Source organism: Chelonia mydas, chromosome 8 (assembly GCF_015237465.2).
Source record: "Chelonia mydas isolate rCheMyd1 chromosome 8, rCheMyd1.pri.v2, whole genome shotgun sequence".
NCBI classification, from domain to species: Eukaryota; Metazoa; Chordata; order Testudines; family Cheloniidae; genus Chelonia; species Chelonia mydas.
This window is the reverse complement of record NC_057854.1, coordinates 70,705,242-70,724,667: the sequence shown is the minus strand read 5'-3', so window position 1 is coordinate 70,724,667 and position 19,426 is coordinate 70,705,242. Positions and strand designations below refer to the sequence as shown.

Genomic DNA, 19,426 nt, shown 5'->3' with positions numbered 1-19,426 from the left:
AAAAAACTGCTTGCGCCACTTGAGCAGTGTTCAATAATTGATAAAATGGTGTTTATAGCAGGAAATCATTTCATGTCGATAGAGCTTACACAGCCACTGTTATACTGAATTTGTACAAAATGTTTTTATGCATGGAAAAATCTTTCCATGGAGAGCCATATTCTACTCCCTCGTCTCCCTTCATTGGGACTACTTGTGCATAAATCAAATAGAACTTGGCTCTAACTGAGATGGTTTCATTAGAGAAGTTGATACATCTAGTGGGGATCAGGTATATCTGAAAAAGCAATCCAAAACCAACCAAACAAAAAAGCTTTCTTGTAGAAATCAAGAGTAGGGGTAAAATTTTCAAAACGAAGTGAATTAGGAGACTAAGTCCCATTTTAAAGGGCTGAAATGACTTCTTGAGTTTGAGTTCCATTGACTTTCAAGTGTCTAAGTGCTATGCCATGTTTGAAAAGGGGACTTAGGCTCCTAATTCACTTAGATACTTTTTATAAAAAAGATTTCCCTAGGGCTTGAAAAATCACTGACCCACTTACCCGTAGTAAATGGAAAGGTTTCCTTTAATCTCTCATTTTTAAAAAAATCTAGCCCTTACAAACAGCTTATAGCCTACAAGAAAGATCAGAGAACGCACATCCCCTCACAAACACACACACACACTTGTAATTCCAACACAGTCCTCAATACACCACACATAGCAGCCAGAAGGTTTTGGACAGTTTAACCTAATTAAGACTTCCCTACATAGCAGCCAGAAGGCTATATTCAGGGAGAAGAGAGAGCCAGAAGATGGTAAAAATACAAATGCATCAGACACCTATTGATCAGAAGTTCATATAAAAGTCTCCAGTCAGAATCTAGAGGCAGCAACCTAGCAGAAACCAAATCATCAGCCCTCTTCCCAGCAGCTAGAGGTATAAGGGAGTTCAGATTTTCTCTCACCAGGGCACTGCTCCTGGTCCTTACACATGAAGCCTTCAACTATAGTCTTTCATTAACATGTCTGCCTGATAGGTTTTCCAGCTAATGGGTATTCGGTAATTTTTTTTTTTAACTCTCATAAAGACAATGTTCCTGGGAAGCCCTGGAAGTCAGGCTTAACTTTAAACCAAAGAACAGTTCCTCGTGTGTATTATCCTGCAACGTGCTGAATGCGCTTAAGTCCCAGTGACACTAAGCAAGTATTCTACGCCTCCGATTAACAATACCCACATTCACTTGCCACCTCACTGCCCCTTTGTATATGAGCCACTGAGTTCCATTTGCCTTATTCATTCACATAACTCTTGCAGAGTTACCAGCCACATAAGGAGACAGAATTGAGCTGAAGACTTTGAAGATGCAAAATGAAACCTTCATACATTTGTCTTTCCTTCTCAGATGATTTAAACTATTAGACAATATTTCAAAAGTGTCTTTCCTAAATATTATCATTTATAGTCATGAGTGTTGTAATATAATTACCATTGCTATGAAAAAATTACTTTTGATCAGCATATTCAGTACCATTCCTCGTATCTGATTGTGGATAGTTCTCCCCTATTTTTCTACTATGAAACTCTGACATGCTTTATGCCTATGTTCTATGCAAATATCCCATGATGCAGATGGGAAAGCACACTTTGCACACCCACTGCCACATTTATAAAACTGTCCTTCAGCAATTTAGCATCACTGAACAACTGATAGTGACCCCTCCTCAACAGTAATTCTAAGCAGGAAAACGCAAACTGGTTTGACTTTGCATGTGAAGTTCCAGACTATGCCCACTTTGAAAGTCTGCTCTGTAGGGAAAAGAGGCATCAACAGCCAAAAAATGGACACAAGAGGCCTTTAGTTAATAGTCATCAGTAGTACAAGAATGACTAGATTGGGATAAAGTGGTTCTCCTGTTCTGTACTTAGAAAACCTATTCCTGCCTAGTGCATTCTGGAAACTGTTTCTTTATTAGTGATTATAGTACATATATACATAGAGTTGTGTTATTCATTTATATATTCAAATGCAAAAATCACATCAGGCCCAAACATTGATAGTATGTGTATGACAAGTATAATACAAATAAATACACCGATCTTATAGTACCATATAGAAAATGAACGTCAAGAGCCATATGCCCACAAACAGTAGCTCCCTTTAAATATAATGATGTCCAAGATACCTCTGTTTTCCCCTCATATTTATTTTATGGGAAAAACATGCAGCACACTCACAAATCTGTAGGCAAATGGTGGAATTAGTAATGACCTGTATAATGTGCAAATTAAATATCAAGTATTGACTTGTGTTATAATGGTAACCAATGTGATAAATTCAAAAACAAAAATAAAGTCATTTGCAGATGTTGACAGCTGAGGAGCAATGAGGAGAAATAAGTCAAATTATTTCCAAGTATATTGGAATGTACAACTCTTCAAAGGCATGAAATGAATGAATGCGTTTCTAAATGCAAATCCTTCCAAGATAAAACAAGATTAGTATTGAGCCACATAGGGATAGTTTGGGACCCTGGATATTTATTATTTATTCATTCAATCATTTACACAAACAGCCGAAATTATTGTGCTGAAACCCAGATTCCCCAGTATGCAGATGTTTACAAAACTGAGAGGCACATTAACTAATAATGAAACATTCAATCATACATCAAACTCAGATTACCTAATACCTGGATTAACAGATCATGGAGGCAGATAAATAGAGAATGAGGTCCGCAGCAAACGAGGGCATTGTGACAGGGTAATCTGCCTGCTTAAGGGAAGCGGTCAGCCCATCATGTCGCATAGCCCTTTCAGATTTTGAAAAGATCCTGTGTATATATACACACAAGGACTTGAAGACACTGACAAAGAGGAAGTGACCATGGAAATAAGTGGCCCTTGGTAGGCTATCCTATCACTGTGTCTTTAAAGGCCTGGGGTGCGAGAGACTTGCACAGAGAGCAGGGCGAAGCTCCCTGCTCACCCAACCAATTGGGAATGAGCTGCGGGAAGGGAACCAGCATAAAGGCTGCCTCCTCCCTCAGGACAGGGCAGAAACAGCTGGAGGAGGCTGGCCTGCTGAGTGCTCCGGGCCTGAGGATTAATTGGAGTAAAGGCTTCAATGAGAGAGACGCTGGCTACAGCCCTACATCTGGACAATTTATAGCCCAGCTCCGGGAGTTGAGGACACCTGTGGAAGGAGAGGGAGAGGGACTGGTTAAAATACAGACCAGCTCCATGGAGGAAAGCTGGGGACTCTGCTTTTCAGAGAGCTGACCAAGACTCTTATTTTGACCTAGAGTGGGGTGATCTGGGGCAACTAACCAAAGTGAGCTACACTTGGCAGACCCCATAAAGGGACACATAGAATCACAGGACTGGAAGGGAACTCGAGAGGTCATCTAATCCAGTCCCCTGCACTCATGGCAGGACTAAGTATTATCTAAACCATTCTTGACCGGTATTTGTCTAACCTGCTCTTAAAAAATCTACAATGATGGAGATTCCACAACTTCCCAAGGCAATTTATTCCAGTGCTTAACCACCCTGACAGTTAGGAAGTTTTTTTCTAATGCCCAATCTAAACCTCCCTTGCTGCAATTTAAGCCCATTGCTTCTTGTCCTATCCTCAGATGTTAAAAAGAACAATTCTTCTCCCTCTTCCTTGTAACAACCTTTTATGTACTTGAAAACTGTTAACATGTCCTCTCTGAGTCTTCTCTTTTCCCAAACAAACCCAATTTTTTTTTCAATCTTCCTCATAGGCCATGTTTTCTAGATCTTTAATCATTTTTGTTGCTCTTCTCTGGACTTTCTCCAATTTGTCCACATCTTTCCTGAAATGCGGTGCCCAGAACTGGACACAATACTCCAGTTGAGGCCTAATCAGCACAGAGTACAGCGGAAGAATTACACCTCCTGTTTTGCTTATAACACTCCTGCTAATACATCCCAGAATGATGTTTGCTTTTTTTGCAACAGTGTTACACTGTTGACTCATATTTAGTTTGTGGTCCACTATGACCCCCAGATTCCCTTCCACAGTACTCCTTCCTAGACAGTCATTTCCCATTTTGTATGTGTGCAACTGATTGTTCCTTCCTAAATGGAGTACTTTGCATTTGTCCTTATTGACTTTCATCCTATTTACTTCAGACCATTTCTCCAGTTTGTCCAGATCATTTTGAATTTTAATCCTATCCTCCAAAGCACTTGCAATCCCTCCCAGCTTGGTATCGTCTGCAAACTTTGTAAGTGTACTCTCTAGGCCATTATCTAAATCATTGATGAAGATATTGAACAGAACCGGACCCAGAATTGATCCCTGTGGGACCCCACTCATTATGCCCTTCCAGCATGACTGTGAACCATTGATAACGACTCTCTGGGAATGGTTTTCCAACCAGTTTTGCACCCACCTTACAATATCTCAATCCAGGTTGCACTTCCCTAGTTTGTTTATGAGACAGTCATGCGAGACAGGATCAAAAGCTTTACTAAAGTCAAGATATACCAGGTCTACTGCTTCCCCCCATCCACAAGGCTTGTTATCCTGTCAAACAAAGCTATCAGTCTGGTTTGATATGATTTGTTCTTGACAAATTCATGCTGAGTGTTACTTATCACCTTATCTTCTAGATGTTTGTAAATTGCTTAATTATTTGCTCCATTATCTTTCTGGGTACAGAAATTAAGTTCACTGGTGTGTAATTCCCCAGGTTGTCCTTATTTCCCTTTTTATAGATTGGCACTATATTTTCCCTTTGCCAGTCTTCTGGAATCTTTCCGGTCTTCCATGACTTTTCAAAGATAATCGCTAATGGCTCAGATATCTCCTCAGTCAGCGTCTTGAGTATTCCAGGATGCATTTCATCAGGCCCTGGTGACTTGAAGACATTAATTTGGCTAAGTAATTTTTAACTTATTCTTTTCCTATTTTAACCTCTGAACCTACCTCATTTTCACTGGCATTCACTATGTTAGGCATCCAATCACCACCAACCTTCTTGGTGAAAACCAAAATAAAGAAGTCAGTAAGCACCTCTGCCATTTCCACATTTTCTGTTATTGTTTCCCCCCGCCCCTCATTGAGTAACAGGCCTACCCTGTCCTTGGTCTTCCTATTGCTTCTAATGTATTTGTAGAATGTTTTCTTGTTATACTTTATGACTCTAGCTAGTTTGATATCCTTTTGTGCCTTGGCCTTTCTAATTTTGTCCCTACATACTTGTGTTATTTGTTTATATTAATCCTTTGTAATTTGACCTAGTTTTCACTTTTTGTAGGACTCTTTTATGATTTTTGGATCATTGAAGATCTCCTGGTTAAGTCCGGGTGGTCTCTTGCCATACTTCCTATCTTTCCCATGCAGTGGGATGGTTTGCTCTTGTGCCCTTAATAATGTCTCTGAAAAATTGCCAACTGTCTTCAATTGTTTTTCCCCTTAGACTTGCTTCCCATGGGATCTTACCTACCAACTCCCTGAGTTTGCTAAAGTCTGCCTTCTTGAAATCCAATGTCTTTATTGTGCTGTTCTCCCTCCTACTAACGTAGTGCCCATCTCTAAAAAAGGGAAGGAGGAGGATCCAGGGAACTACAGGCCAGTCAGCCTCACCTCAGTCCCTGGAAAAATCATGGAGCAGGTCCTCAAGGAATCAATTCTGAAACACTTAGAGGAGAGGAAAGTGATCAGGAACAGTCAGCATGGATTCACCAACGGCAAGTCATGCCTGACTAACTTAACTGCCTTCTATGACGATATAACTGGCTCTGTGGATGAGGGGAAAGCAGTGGATGTGTTATTCCTTGATTTTAGCAAAGTTTTTGATACGGTCTCCCACAGTATTCTTGCCAGCAAGTTGAAGTAGTATGGGCTGGATGAATGGACTATAAGGTGGATAGAAAGCTGGCTAGATCGTCGGGCTCAGCAGGTAGTGATCAATGGCTTCATGTCTAGTTGGCAGCTGGTATCAAGCGGAGTGCCCCAAGGGTCGGTCCTGGGGCCGGTTTTCTTCAATATTTTCATTAATGATCTGGAGGATGGCGTGGACTGCACCCTCAGCAAGTTTGCAGATTACACTAAACTGGGAGGAGTGGTAGATACATTAGAGGGTAGGGATAGGATACAGAGGGACCTAGAGAAATTGGAGGATTGGGCCAAAAGAAATCTGATGAGGTTCAACAAGGACAAGTGCAGAGTCCTGCACTTAGGACGGAAGAATCCCATGCACTGCTACAGACTAGAGACCGAATGGCTAGGCAGCAGTTCTGCAGAAAAGGACCTAGGGGTTACAGTGGACAAGAAGCTGGATATGAGTCAACAGTGTGCCCCTGTTGCCAAAAAGGCTAACGACATTTTGGGCTGTATAAGTAGGGGCATTGCCAGCAGATCGAGGGACGTGATCGTTCCCCTCTATTTGACATTGGTAAGGTCTCATCTGGAGTACTGTGTCCAGTTTTGGGCCCCACACTACAAGGAGGATGTGGAAAAATTGGAAAGAGTCCAATGAAGGGCAACAAAAAGATTAGGGGGCTGGAGCACATGACTTATGAGGAGAGGCTGAGAGAACTGGGATTGTTTAGTCTGCAGAAGAGAAGAATGAGGGGGGATTTGATAGCTGCTTTCAACTACCTAAAAGGGGGTTCAAAAGAGGATGGATCTAGTCTGTTCTCAGTGGTAGCAGATGACAGAACAGGGAGCAATGGTCTCAAGTTGCAGTGGGGGAGGTTTAGGTTGGATGTTAGGAAAAACTTTTTCACTAGGAGGATGGTGAAGCACTGGAATGGGTTACCTAGGGAGGTGGTGGAATCTCCTTCCTAGATATTTTCAAGGTCAGGCTTGACAAAGCCCTGGTGGGATGATTTAGTAGGGGATTGGTCCTGCTTTGAGCAGGGGGTTGGACTAGCTGCCCTCCTGAGGTCACTTCCAACCCTGATATTCTATGATTCTACCATTCCTCAGAATCATTAATTCTATCATTTCATCATCACTTTCACCCAAGTTGCCTTCCACTTTCAAATTCTAAACCAGTTCCTCCTTATTTGTCAAAATCAAATCTAGAACAGCCTCCCCCCCAGTAGCTTTCTCCACCTTCTGAAATAAAAAACTGTCTCCAATACATTCAAAGAACTTGTTGGAAAATCTGTGCCCTGCTGTGTTATTATGTACTGAACCAATTTAGTCTGGGTAATTAATTGAAAGAACCCAAGGGGGTGCTGAGTGCAATGACTCTGCAGAGGCGGGCAGTGGGGCTCAAAGGGGCATATAAAAGAGTCCCGGTCAGCTCTTTCTTTCAGAATCTAAAGGGCCACACCATGTGATGAGGCCAGGGGCCCACTCACTGTTTTTTTCCCACCTGAGTTTATCAATGCAGAAAATCCAACAGTGACCCTTTAGTTAATCTCCCTTTTCCACCGGTCCCAGCAACAACATGTATCACTCTATGCATATGTTTTCTTTACTTTTGTAACCTATATATTTAATAACCCACAGCAAACATGGACTCTTCTTTTTATTTTATTATATTTTTTATTACTCACCAAGCTATTTATTTATAATCTGAAAGACAAACTTTTCCAGGTCTGACCATTTCAAGTTGTTCAAATTTGGTATGTTGTCTCTTGAAAGATTTTTGCCTTTGAACTTATTCTAAATTCAGCCTTCATTGATGCCACTACAATTCTGTTATGTTCAGTACTATTGCACAGGTGTAACAAAGGTGGGGGGGTTTTTTTGTTGTGGTTTTTTTTTAGGGGAAATTAATTGTGGGAAAGATCACCCCTTACCTCTGGAGAGGACTAAGGGAACAGAATGTGAGGTTTACCTATATGGAATTTTCTCTGAAATTGTTTCATTGGGCAGGAAGAGGGAAGAGTTTGAGCACCTCTTACTGGAATAGATTAAAGGTCTGGCACCATAGCCCATCTGGGCTACTCTTCAGGACATGCTATTCGTGCACATAGAAATGTCATGTTTCTGCTTCCCATGTCACCTGCACATTATTTTTACTACTGCTAGTAGTTTTACTGTGACACCTACATTCCCAAATCTGTGGCAGTTACACTTTGTAGTTTGAAGTGTTCAATTAAAGAGGCAGAGATAAAATTGTTTGGATGCTGGGCATTGAGACTTCTGTTTAATGATCTCTACATGTGAATTTGATATTAAAGTTGGTGTTATCATTGTTAATTATAACCTTTGCTTGTGATTTACAAAGTTTTTAATATTTGGGTTTTTTAAATTATATGTTTAATGGTAGATCCTTTCTTGAATTTCACTTAGCAACCTTAATTGTGACTTTATGAAATTTTGAAATAAAAAGATATGAACTATCCATGCCAGTCAATATGAAAATTTTTGTTTTTTGGGTTGACAAAGTAATGTATCCCGAAGAACAATTCTCTCATCTTGTGGCTTTTATGGATTATTTTAAAGATATAATGATAAAATAATTAAATATAATGAAAATGCTATACAAGAGATAGAAGAGGAGAGGTAAGAAATGGAGGACACTATCTCTGACAAAGATAAGCAAGAATGGAGGAAAAATGCAAATGAATAGTACCTCTCTGAATATACTAGGTCTATAAACTCTGAAAGAACTTTTCATAAAAAATCAGATTATTTCACCAGTACCAGAAAACAAACAAACAAAAACAGTGCAATAGTTTTCCACAGTAGTTCTTCATGCCAAGTAATCTATAATCTTGATCCTGCAAAAGGATCCTTTCATGAAAACACTCTGTTACAGAGTGCTATTGATTTCATTAGGGACATCACAGGGGTTTAGGGCTCCATGTGCTTGGACTTTTTAAAAGTGTAGGGCCTATGAGTTCAATCTAGAATATGTACCTCACTGGTATCTGAAATAATCATTTCTGATGATATAAAAATATATCAACATACAATTGTACTGACTTTAATATGAAAACTCATTCCAAATTAATCCTCACTAATTAATATAGAAACAAGTACCTAGTGGATATAGAGAGGGATGATTTTATTTTTTAAGGACAAAAATAAATCATAGCAAGCAAACCACAGTAAGTACTCTATTGACTGGTAAATGGCACCAGCAGCTCAATGAAAATAAATATTCAATAGTACACTTAGGAGAAAAGAATAAAAAATGACTCTATGTAAGTAAAGCTCGTAGAAATTTTTACAAAAAAATAAAAAGTGACCAATTTTGCACAGATTTTTGTTTCCATTTTTCAACCAGCTGTAATAATAGCACATTGCCCAGGAGAGAGATTCAGGAGATACTTAAACGTTAGGTGCAATTATTTTACCTATGTTATAAATATTATACACCTCTTTTATACACCAAATTAAGTAGATAGGTTTGCTTTTAGTATTAAAATATCTCCACACATTTCATTCATATAACACGTTTTACTCACTTTCCAGGGAAGAAAATCTTGGAAAATGTAGCCAAAATAGTTACATGAGCCTTCTGCATTACATTTTCATTACTTCAATTTTTGTTTGTTTCTAAGTATTACTTAAGTTTTTCAGTGTTAATTTTTTGCATGCACATAATTCTATTTTTTCTCTTGCTGCATGCTGCCGTATCCAACTTTTCTTTCTTTTTGCTTGGATTTCTTGAGCTTCACTTCCTTGTGGTTCTGTTTTTTTCATCTACCTCCTTTGTGTATCCTGCTTATTTATCTCTTTTCTCGCTTTCCAATTCTCTCTCTCTCCACGTCTTCCCTATCTACCTCTCCTCTCTTTCTGTGCACATACTACCAATGTTGTTTCAGCAGCAGCTTGAAACTAACAAGACTCTCAACGGCTGCTTGTCTTGGGGCTTAGAGCTCAGAGTTTTGTCTGCTTCAAGCTGCTTTGGAGAAGGTATTTCCTTATTTCTCAGCTTTATCATTGCCCTAGTAAAACTTAAATAAAGCATTACAGGTTAAGTCTGTTTCAGACTTATCAAAACTTTGCTAGTGAAGTAAATTGTAAGTTTATATCTCCAGTAAGAAGAAAAAGCACAGTGGCAAAATTCATAGACAACTTATTAATAAAAGTCAAGCTTCAGATTGGATGGGAATAAGCATTGTATTTTGGTATAGCTCTAGTTTTGAAACGAGCCAAAATATATTAGAAAACACCACAACCTCATGCCCTTCTCAAGGCCTGGAAAGTAGCTGCATTACTAAAAGCCAGAGTGGATGAGGCAAACTTCAGTGGGAAAGAGCAGTGTTGATATTATACTTTAGTTCTACCTTCATGCACCAAGTCTCAAAGATGTGACATTATAAGACGGATGTTGACGTGTTCTCACTGGGGATCAAAGATCACCCATTCTCATTTTCTGGGAACAGTTATAGTACCCCCACATGTTAGATAGCAGCCCCTAATTACCACTGGAGTTGGAAAGTGCTTTGTTTATTCCCTTGTGTTGTAACTGTAGGAAGTTGACATTACACTGGTACAAACGGAATAAAAACAGCCTTTTCATTTGTTGGCCACCAAAAGTCCAGCCACTCGCACTGTATTAGAGATGGGACTAATGCTTACCAGCTTCCCTCTGTAGTGAAAATGTGTGAAATGGGAAAATATCTCCAAAAAAGTTTATCATAAAGATAAAAATGAGCTATAGAATTTTGTATCATGCCACCCATTCATGAAAAAAAAATCTCTGTAATAAATGGCTATGGAAATGGCTAAATGAAGATGTAAAAATGTCCTACACCACCACATGGCAATGTCTGCAATGGGTTGCCAAATAGTAGGGAAGTGTTCAGTGAGCTTTTTCAAGCCTGATGCCATCAGAGAAGATCTCACACATTGTTTGAAGATGCCTCTGCTTAGTACATAGGGGTCCTCTGGGCCTAGGAAGTGAAGACTCTAAGCAGTGTTAACTAACAATTACTTTTCTATAATAACATAGGCACTGACCCCACAAAGATTTATGCTCATATTTAACTTATGCACTGTAAGTCCCATTAAAATCAGTGGGACTACTTACAGTGTATAAAGTTAAGCATGTGCATAAAAATCTTTGTGGGATTGGGGCCTAAGGTGGTGGGGTTTGGTTTGGCTTGGCTTGTGTTTACATGCATAGGTTTCAGTTCCTACAACTGCTCCCACATTTCTTAATACTTCATCCCTAATTATGGAGTGTGGAGATCTACTATGAGCCGCTGATTTGGTCCTGTATGTTGGTATGGCAGCAAACCAAGTAGGAGGCCTTGCTTTGCATACAGAATTTTGAGGCAGATTTTGCAGGAAATAGCTATGCTTTTAGTGTACAAGCAATAACAGCACATGGTCATTAGTCTCCTTCCCCACACCATATCCCTCAATGCCACTGGTTAACACGTAGGGTTTTTCAGGGGTAGAGTAAAAAAATCAAAAAGACATACTGCACTCCTGTCACTACACTGGTCAGTGGGCAACAAAAGACAGACATCCCAATTAGTAGCATTTTAGAACCATAAATGTCTGATTAACTGAATCAACAAAGTGTTCATAAGCAAATAAGTGTTTGATTTAAACATGAGGGGACAAATCCCGCAGTTCTCACTCAAACAGCACATCTGGCCTGAGGATACTACAAGCACAAAATGAAAGTTTGTGAACAATTATTTCACATGAGCTGCAGGAGGTATTTAGCTATAAAGATTTATTAATTTACTGGCACTTAATGTGTGCTACATGGGCACTTTCCAGACAAACAGGAGGACAACATTCCTGGAGGAGCTTACCATATAGACACATATATATTCAAAGGGGCTGAGCATGAGATGAAGAATGAAAGATGATTATCACAGACATGCAGAAAGAGAGAAAAAGATACAAGGGATGTAGTTTAATTAGGCTTCAACTTCATTGGTATATCTCATCTGGGACCTACACAACAGTCGCAGCTCTCCACTGTAAGAGCTATCAGCTCCCCACTCCCAATCCACTGCTGGGATCCCACTGCCCTCCCCTTGTAAGAGGGTTAATGGGCTGGGGAGAAGAGGTTGTCTCCTCACTGTAGCTGACATTAGCAACTCTAACCCTATTCCTCAGCTTCTTTAGAGGACGCCTTCCACTAAGTCGACTTCCAATTTTAAGTCGACTTCCAATCAGGGATCTAGACCCGCTATGGATCAAGCACCTGCACTGGACACCTACCACCAAGAGATGCCAGCAATCAGCTTGTCTGACTCCCCCAATTTATTTAGATAGGGCTTTGGAATTTATATATCTGCACTGGATGGAGTGGAGTGAAGATCTGACACCCTCTCAGTGTCCAAAAAAAAAAAAACAACCTCCCCCCCCCCCCCCCCGCCAACTAAGGGCTGGCAAGGTGAGTCATAGTACTACAAAAGTGGGGGAAGGCTGGAATTTGGTCCAACCAAAGAACTACAGACAATGTGGGCACTTCTGGTGCCAGGCCACTGTTCCCTCACTGGGAGGGGAATTATCTCAGAATAGAAAATTTCAGTTCATGGCAATGTCAAAGAGCACGTATTGCTGAGGTTCCTTTGATGAAGTGGGATCCCATTTGTTGAGAATTGGATTGGTCGCATCGACAAAACAGCTTGGAAGAAGAACCCAACAAGTTATGCCTACCAATGACAGCATCCAAAGGGGATGGAGGTCAGCAAGTATATATGTGCTAACTTTTCCTGTTTACCCCATCCTTCAGGACACAGGAGCTGATGACTGGATGTGCTGTGTAACAGGAAGCCTTGAGCCAGCCAGGCCTGGTTAAATAGCCCTGCCTGTTCCAAAATTAGGTGCCTCCCAGATTGAGATGGCGGGAATAATGGGGTCAGGAATTAGACTGATAAAAGGCCCTCGTGGAAAGGGCTGAGAGGACTCAGTGAGATGAACCAGAGGGAGCAGGTTGGGCTGCTTTGGAAGGCTCTGGGGGTAGGGTCTGCAGGAAGAGGGAAAGCACCCTGGGGTCTACACTCTATAACAGAGCAGGGAAAGACTTAAATGTAGTCTAGAATGGGCTGAGAACTGAGCCTAGAAGGTGGGCTGAAGGGTAGCCCAAGAGGGACAGAGGAATCATATGTCTGGACATTTATTTGGACTTTTGTTACCCCAAAAGGGGTTAAATTTGTTTAGTGACTTAGCTTGGTTTATCCGGATCAAGACCACTTCTCCAACAGCCATACTAAAACCTGATACCAAGGGTCTGTTAATCCAGTATCCTCCTGCAAAGTGTACAGCCCAGTAAACAACCCAAATTAGCCTATGATGTCAATGTACCCATGATACCAAGGACCCTAGTGTCAAATTCGAAGAAGGCTCACTCATGTCCTCAAGTGGAGTTGAAGTGAATTCCTTCACGCTTTCGAAGTGCTTTTAGCATTGCATTAAGCCAGAACTGGTCAAGAAATGAGGTTCCAGAGATCGATCCACACCTGAAAAGGCTCCTTGCTGGTTTCCTGCACCAACTCTCAAATTCTTCCCACCTCATATTCTGAGTGACTTGAAAAACAGACAGTTACCAACATGGACCATTTCAGCTTTCAGGCCCAACTCTCATCCAATCCTCCTTTAAAGAAAAGCTATTGCACTGCTTCAGATATGGTCCGAAACTCAATAAATCCTCCATTTCTTAATATGTCCTTAATAATACATTTTCTCTGGCCATGACTGAGGAGACAGTCAATAGCCAAGAGCAAGGGTACCACCCAGGGTGTGAAAATTAAGATGGTCATGCTTGTATTTATGCAAATTAATCTTCCTGAATGCCTCAGCCTTCCTCGCCAAGTCCCACAAGCCTGCCAGTTTACAAACAGTAAGCAGAGACACCAAACTCAGGCACATGTAACTGCAGCAGGCTGCTCTGTTACCTCCTCACAACTTTTTTTTTCTCCTGTTACTCCAGGAATGAGGGAGGGGGACTCCAGCCAGAAGGACAGGGTTTAGATACCCTCCTCCAGGCGTACAGCTGCCAATGGCCTACCTGAGCCCCACCAGCCAGCCCACCAGCTGAATAAGTACAGTGAAAAGGTATTAAGAAGAAACATCAAGAGGACTGAAGGAAAATAAAGAACAGACTTTCTTTCAGGTTGGTTTCTTTGAGAGATGTTTTATAACCTTTGGACCAAATTTCTTGTGTTATATTAAAAAGAAAAGCAATGTTTTGAAATGGCAAAGATGGAGAATCACAGAACTTGTAAAATTCAGACGGGAAGTAATAAGAATATTATAATGTATTTTATAGGTAACATAATTGCTGATATTTTGGATAATAAAAACCCTTGAAATTAAGATCTGAATTACACATAAATATAGTCATAGGGCTGTGCTTCAAAAATCTCACACTCATGCTCTATTTTCATCTAACAGTGAAGCCAAGAGTGAATAACCACAAGCCCATGTAACTCTTCTACAGTAAGAATAACTAATATATGAGGGAGTGAAATGAAAAGAGCTGGCAATGCATTTCCCCCCCAGCATATCAAGCAGGTTTTCATAAGGAAGCAATGGTCATCAATCACTACCTCATTACCAACCTGTCATCTGAGCTTAGGCTAAATGTATTCTGGCTTGCTGCCATACTAAATGTTCAATGAAACATCCTTAAGGCTCTCTACAAGTTCAGCTGAAGTCGCACATGCTATACATCAAAGAGGAACATTAGTGTTATCATAGCTTAATAAATACTGCCATTCTGGCAATGTAATCCTATGTTCTAGAGCTATCTACCATTCCCAATATTATACTGCTTAAGTAAACAATCTTGCTGTCCTGTGTTAAGTTTATTTAGTGAAAATGCATGTATAGATAATCAGTCATACTGTTATAGATATGCTTCCATCCCTGCTGAAGAACAAACGCGAGCAAAACTAACATAGTATTTTAAAGCACACAACATAATAAAGTTTATCCTGAAATGTTTGTTCATAATGCATGTATATTATAAATTTATTACCCAGGATTTATGTTTTTGCTTGGCCAGGAAATTGTGATGAGAGTCAAGTAGCCCCAAATATCATCAGTCTTTTTCAAAAATCATATTGACTTATATATTGGCCTATTGTACAGGTGTGGGAATGAAACACAGTAATTGAGTCCATGTCAGCATTTCTGATACAAGGTGAAAAGACTGCAGTTATTTATAGACTACGTAGTCCTTACTTTTGTGAGTAATTCCATTGACTTCAGTGAGAATACTCACAGAAGTGAGGTTACTTAAGTGCATATATGCTTGTAGGAGTAAGTCCTACATCTGTTTTATTGTCGGGTTAAAAATGTCATTAAAAATGCATCCAGATTCAAATATGACAGAAGTTTCAGACAAAATATGCATTAAGCCTCCCACTCTCCACCCCCAATGTAGAAAAAGTAAATCAGTTTGGCTATTGAAAAAATATTCGAATGTGAAAAGCAGCTCAGGAAGCTTTTTTGCACTCTTATAATTTAAAACAATCACAACTTTGATTTAAAATATTCAATTTGGCATGTGATTAGGCCGTAATGTTGTATAATTAAAATGTGAAAAGTGGCTCCAACATGTGTTCAGTCACAGTTTTTCCGAATTATTTTAAATATACAGCAGACAGAGTGAGCTGAGTGCTGATCAGTAGGCTCAGCTTTTTCTGCTAAAGACACACTGGCTTGAGCTACTGCTCAGAATCCTATCCACCCCTGCCAGCAGATTCCTTCCTTTGCCTGTGGCGATGAATACTGCACCAGCTGCAATCTCCCCTGACAGGGGGTGGGAAGAAATTTGATCCTGTCAGACTCCTCCCCTGATTTGTGTAGAAGGAGGAAGAAAACACACACATACAGAAGATCTCCCTGGCTTATGGGGAGGGAGAGAGAAGAATCTGCACAGTATTTGCAAGGATCACAGGATAAGAATCTGATCGCATCAGAACCGGCTCATTCTATGGAAATGAAAATGAACGGGATTCCTGCTGGGGCATGCCTTCCACATTCCCAGAATGAATTTTGCTGCTGGCTGGCTGGCTGAATGTCTCTCCCACACCTAGAGCAAAGTATGGGTGAAGAGAGGAAATAAAGAAGCGTAACTGTAATTCTGATAAACTAAAGAGAAAAAATGGTAAAGAGTTTTGTGGTTTTACAGAGGTTATGGTCCATACTGTTTGGATCCTCCAGTCCACCCCTGCCAACTATTCTGCCTTTTATCCACCAAAATTCAAGTTGAGCCTTGGGCTAAATTTGGATGCAGGTGCAACACTCAAAGCTGGGAGCTCTGCACACACATATGGAGGCTGAATGTGGCCGGCCTTTTAACTTTGAATTACCTGTTTTTTGCTACTCTGTATCACAATCTTCAGGCTTCACAATGCCTTTAAGGCACAGCCTACATGGGGGTGATGAGGTAGTGCATGGCCCCAGCAAGAGTCTCATGAGATACTGAGCTCAAAGCAGCCACAAACCCTTAGAGGTCTGGGAAGCACAGCGGCTACCCCATTCTTCAGGAATGTACAGTACCCACTCCCTCTGCACCCAGTCTACACCTCTGGTGCTGTGTCAGCCTGACCCCTGTATATGAGTGCAAGGATGAGAGATGCTCCTTGTTCCCTCCTATCTCTGCATACATACGATAGGCACAATCTTGCTCTTAATAATACAGATTTTAAACTCTGTATAGCTTTAATTTAGATTCTTTATAGTGATTTTAAATGTGATGACATTTATAGATTTTTTTCAAAAAGGTACTCAAAGACAAGCCTGCTAAAAAAAATCAATGCCATATTTGCAAGTCTCATTAGATCCTCACAAAACCAAGATCTTCTTTTCATAGGGCCACAGCATTCAACATTTCTATGCCTAACCCTACCTAACCAATACTAGCATAAGTAGTTGTTACAAAAAATTAACAAGCCTGAGTTCAGTGGGAAGGTATAATCATTAAGAACAATAAAAAAACGACATTTAAGGGCCCGCCAATTGAATAAAATAGGTCTAGAATTTATTCTTGAGTGTTTGAAATTGAAACATTATTGAATAGATGGTAGAAAGACTGTCAGTGTTTTATTAAGCCCCCAAGATTATTTACTATAAAGGTGTTTTTGCTCCATTGAATGAATAAACGTCATAATTGTCTCATAAAAGTTGATTTCTTTCAGCTATCCACTGCAACAAGGTGATTTTCTTTTTTGTTAAAGAAAAACAAAATTGCTACCTCATGAGTGTGTACCATGTGCATGCAGGTTGTGCTGAGCTGTGTCTATCACAGAGATAAAGCAGAGATTACTTTGCCTCACAAAAGCCCCATTTAAAATAATCATAACATCTCCTCTTCTCCATTTAGGCCCTAAACCTGCCGCTAAACCACATGAGGTGACCCTTAAATTCCATGGAGCCCCACTGACTTTAATGGGGCTCCTTGCAGTCAGACAGGCCCACCCATGCACTTCTCTTCTTCTCCTGCACATTGACTCCCAGTCTGCAGGTGAAGTATTTGGACTCTGGAGATCTAGCAGGAGAAGCAAGATCGAAGTCAAGGATCCCTCACTGAAGAACCACGCCTTCAGACCCTTTATATTTAAACCAAGGGCCTATTAGCACAAGCATATCTGCTGATGACAGCTGATGCAGAATCACAAAAGTCAAGAGGGGGGTCTTGCAGGTATAGAAACCCCAGGCTGTTAGGCCTTTATAGGTTAAATCTGGAATTTTAAATTGCATTGGGAAAACAAACTGGAAGCCAGTCAGTTCTTGAATGCAAGGAACACCAAGTATTTTAAACACATTACTTAATTAAATTCAACACCACACTATGAGATAGGCAAGTATTATATTAGTTTTACATATAACTGGGACAAAGAGATTAAGTGACTTGCCTGAAGTCTCAAAGTCTGTCTGTGGCAGAGCTAACAATAAAACCCAAGGCTCTTTACTTATTGTGCCCTATTCTGACATATCCTCCTAAGCATAAACAATTTTAAAAGGGGAGAATAAAATCTATGTAAAAGGTAAGTATGATTTATCTTCCTTTCTTCCTTCAGACTGAAATGTAAATTTCCTAGCTCTAAGTCTTAACCCTAGACCAGGGGTGGGCAAACTACAGCCCGTGGGCTGGATCCGGCCCCTCAGGGCTTTGGATCAGGCCCGCGAGATTGCCACCCCCGTGGCGCCGCGGGCCCTGCTCCGCTCCAGGTAAGCAGCGCCGGGCTGGAGCCTGTATGCCGCACTCCTCCTGCCCCCTGCACCCCAACTCCCTGCCCTGAGCCCCCTGCCTGCACTCCAACCCCCTGCCGCACCCCACACCCCTCCTGCACCCCAACCCCCTGCTTGAGCCCCCTCCCACACTCTGCACCCCTTTGTGTCCCCTCCCACACTGTGCACCCCCTCCCGCACCCCAACTCCCTGCCCCAGCCCTACATTCATGGCCCTGCATGCAATTTCCCCACCCAGATGTGGCCCTCGGACCAAAAAGTTTGCCCACCCCTGCTCTAGATGAAATTCTTTCTGACAAAGGGACTGTGGATATCTTAAGCCTGTCATGACCCTACCTCCGTTCTACTTTGGGAGCAGCATCAGGCCCTCAGAGCAACAGCTTCTTCTAGACCACTTTGGCACCATCCCAATTCTTATAGCTCCCCAGTTACTCTTATGTTAAAATCATCCTTGGATACTTAAGGAACTAGCTAAAGCAACCTTGGAACCTTTAGCCATTATCTTTGAAAACTCAGGGAAGATAGGTGAGAAGGGCAAACATAGTACCTATCTTTAAAAGGGGCGAAAACAGAGGACCCAAGCAATAATGGACCAGTCAGTCTAACTTTGATACCTGGAAAGATATTAAATAATCAATTTGTAATCAGCTAGAGGATAATAGTGTTATAAGTAATAGCTAACATGGATTAGTCAAGAGCAAATCATCCTAAAACAACTTATTTTCCCTCTGGCTCAGTGGAAAGAGGGGACGCAGTAGAAGTGATATACTCTGGTTTTAGGAAGGCTTCTGACAGTCCCACATAACATTCTAATAAGCAGACTGGGGAAATGTGGTCTAGATGGAATTATAATAAAGTAGGTGCACAACTGGTTTAAAGACCATATTCAAATAGTAGTTATTAATGGTTCACTGTCAGACTGGGAGGATGCATATAGTGGGGTTCCACCAGGGTCTGCCATGGATCTGGTACTATTTAATATTTTCATTAATTATTTGGATGATGATGTGTATGCTTATAAAATTTGCAGATGACACCAACCTGGGAGAATTTGCAAGTACTTTGGAGGACAGAATTACAATTAAATACAACCTTGACAAATTAGTGAATTAGTCTGAAATCAACAGAGACAAGTACAAAGAATTACACTTAGAGAGGAAAAATAATCAAATACAGAACTATAAAATGGGGAATAATTGGCTAGGCAGTAGTACTGCTGCAAAGGATCTGGGGTTTATAGTGGGATCACAATTTAACATGAATCAACAGTGTAAAAAAAGGCTAATATCATTTTGGGGTGTATTAACAGAAGAGTTGTATGTAAGATA

General features: G+C 40.7%; 1 protein-coding gene across 6 annotated transcripts in view; it reads right to left on the bottom strand.

Moving 5' to 3' along the window:
- The window catches only part of DPYD (dihydropyrimidine dehydrogenase), a 558,093-nt gene that overhangs the window by 284,738 nt on the left and 253,929 nt on the right, over positions 1-19,426 (bottom strand). The window contains exon 9 of one of the 6 annotated variants that reach the window (XM_043553089.1): positions 1,849-3,177. The exons of the other annotated variants lie outside the window; for them this stretch is intronic. Coding sequence (XP_043409024.1) covers positions 3,125-3,177 — 53 coding nt within the window. The 3' untranslated portion in view covers positions 1,849-3,124. Of the gene's footprint in view, positions 1-1,848; positions 3,178-19,426 lie in introns of those variants that run through there. 6 annotated transcript variants of the gene reach the window in all.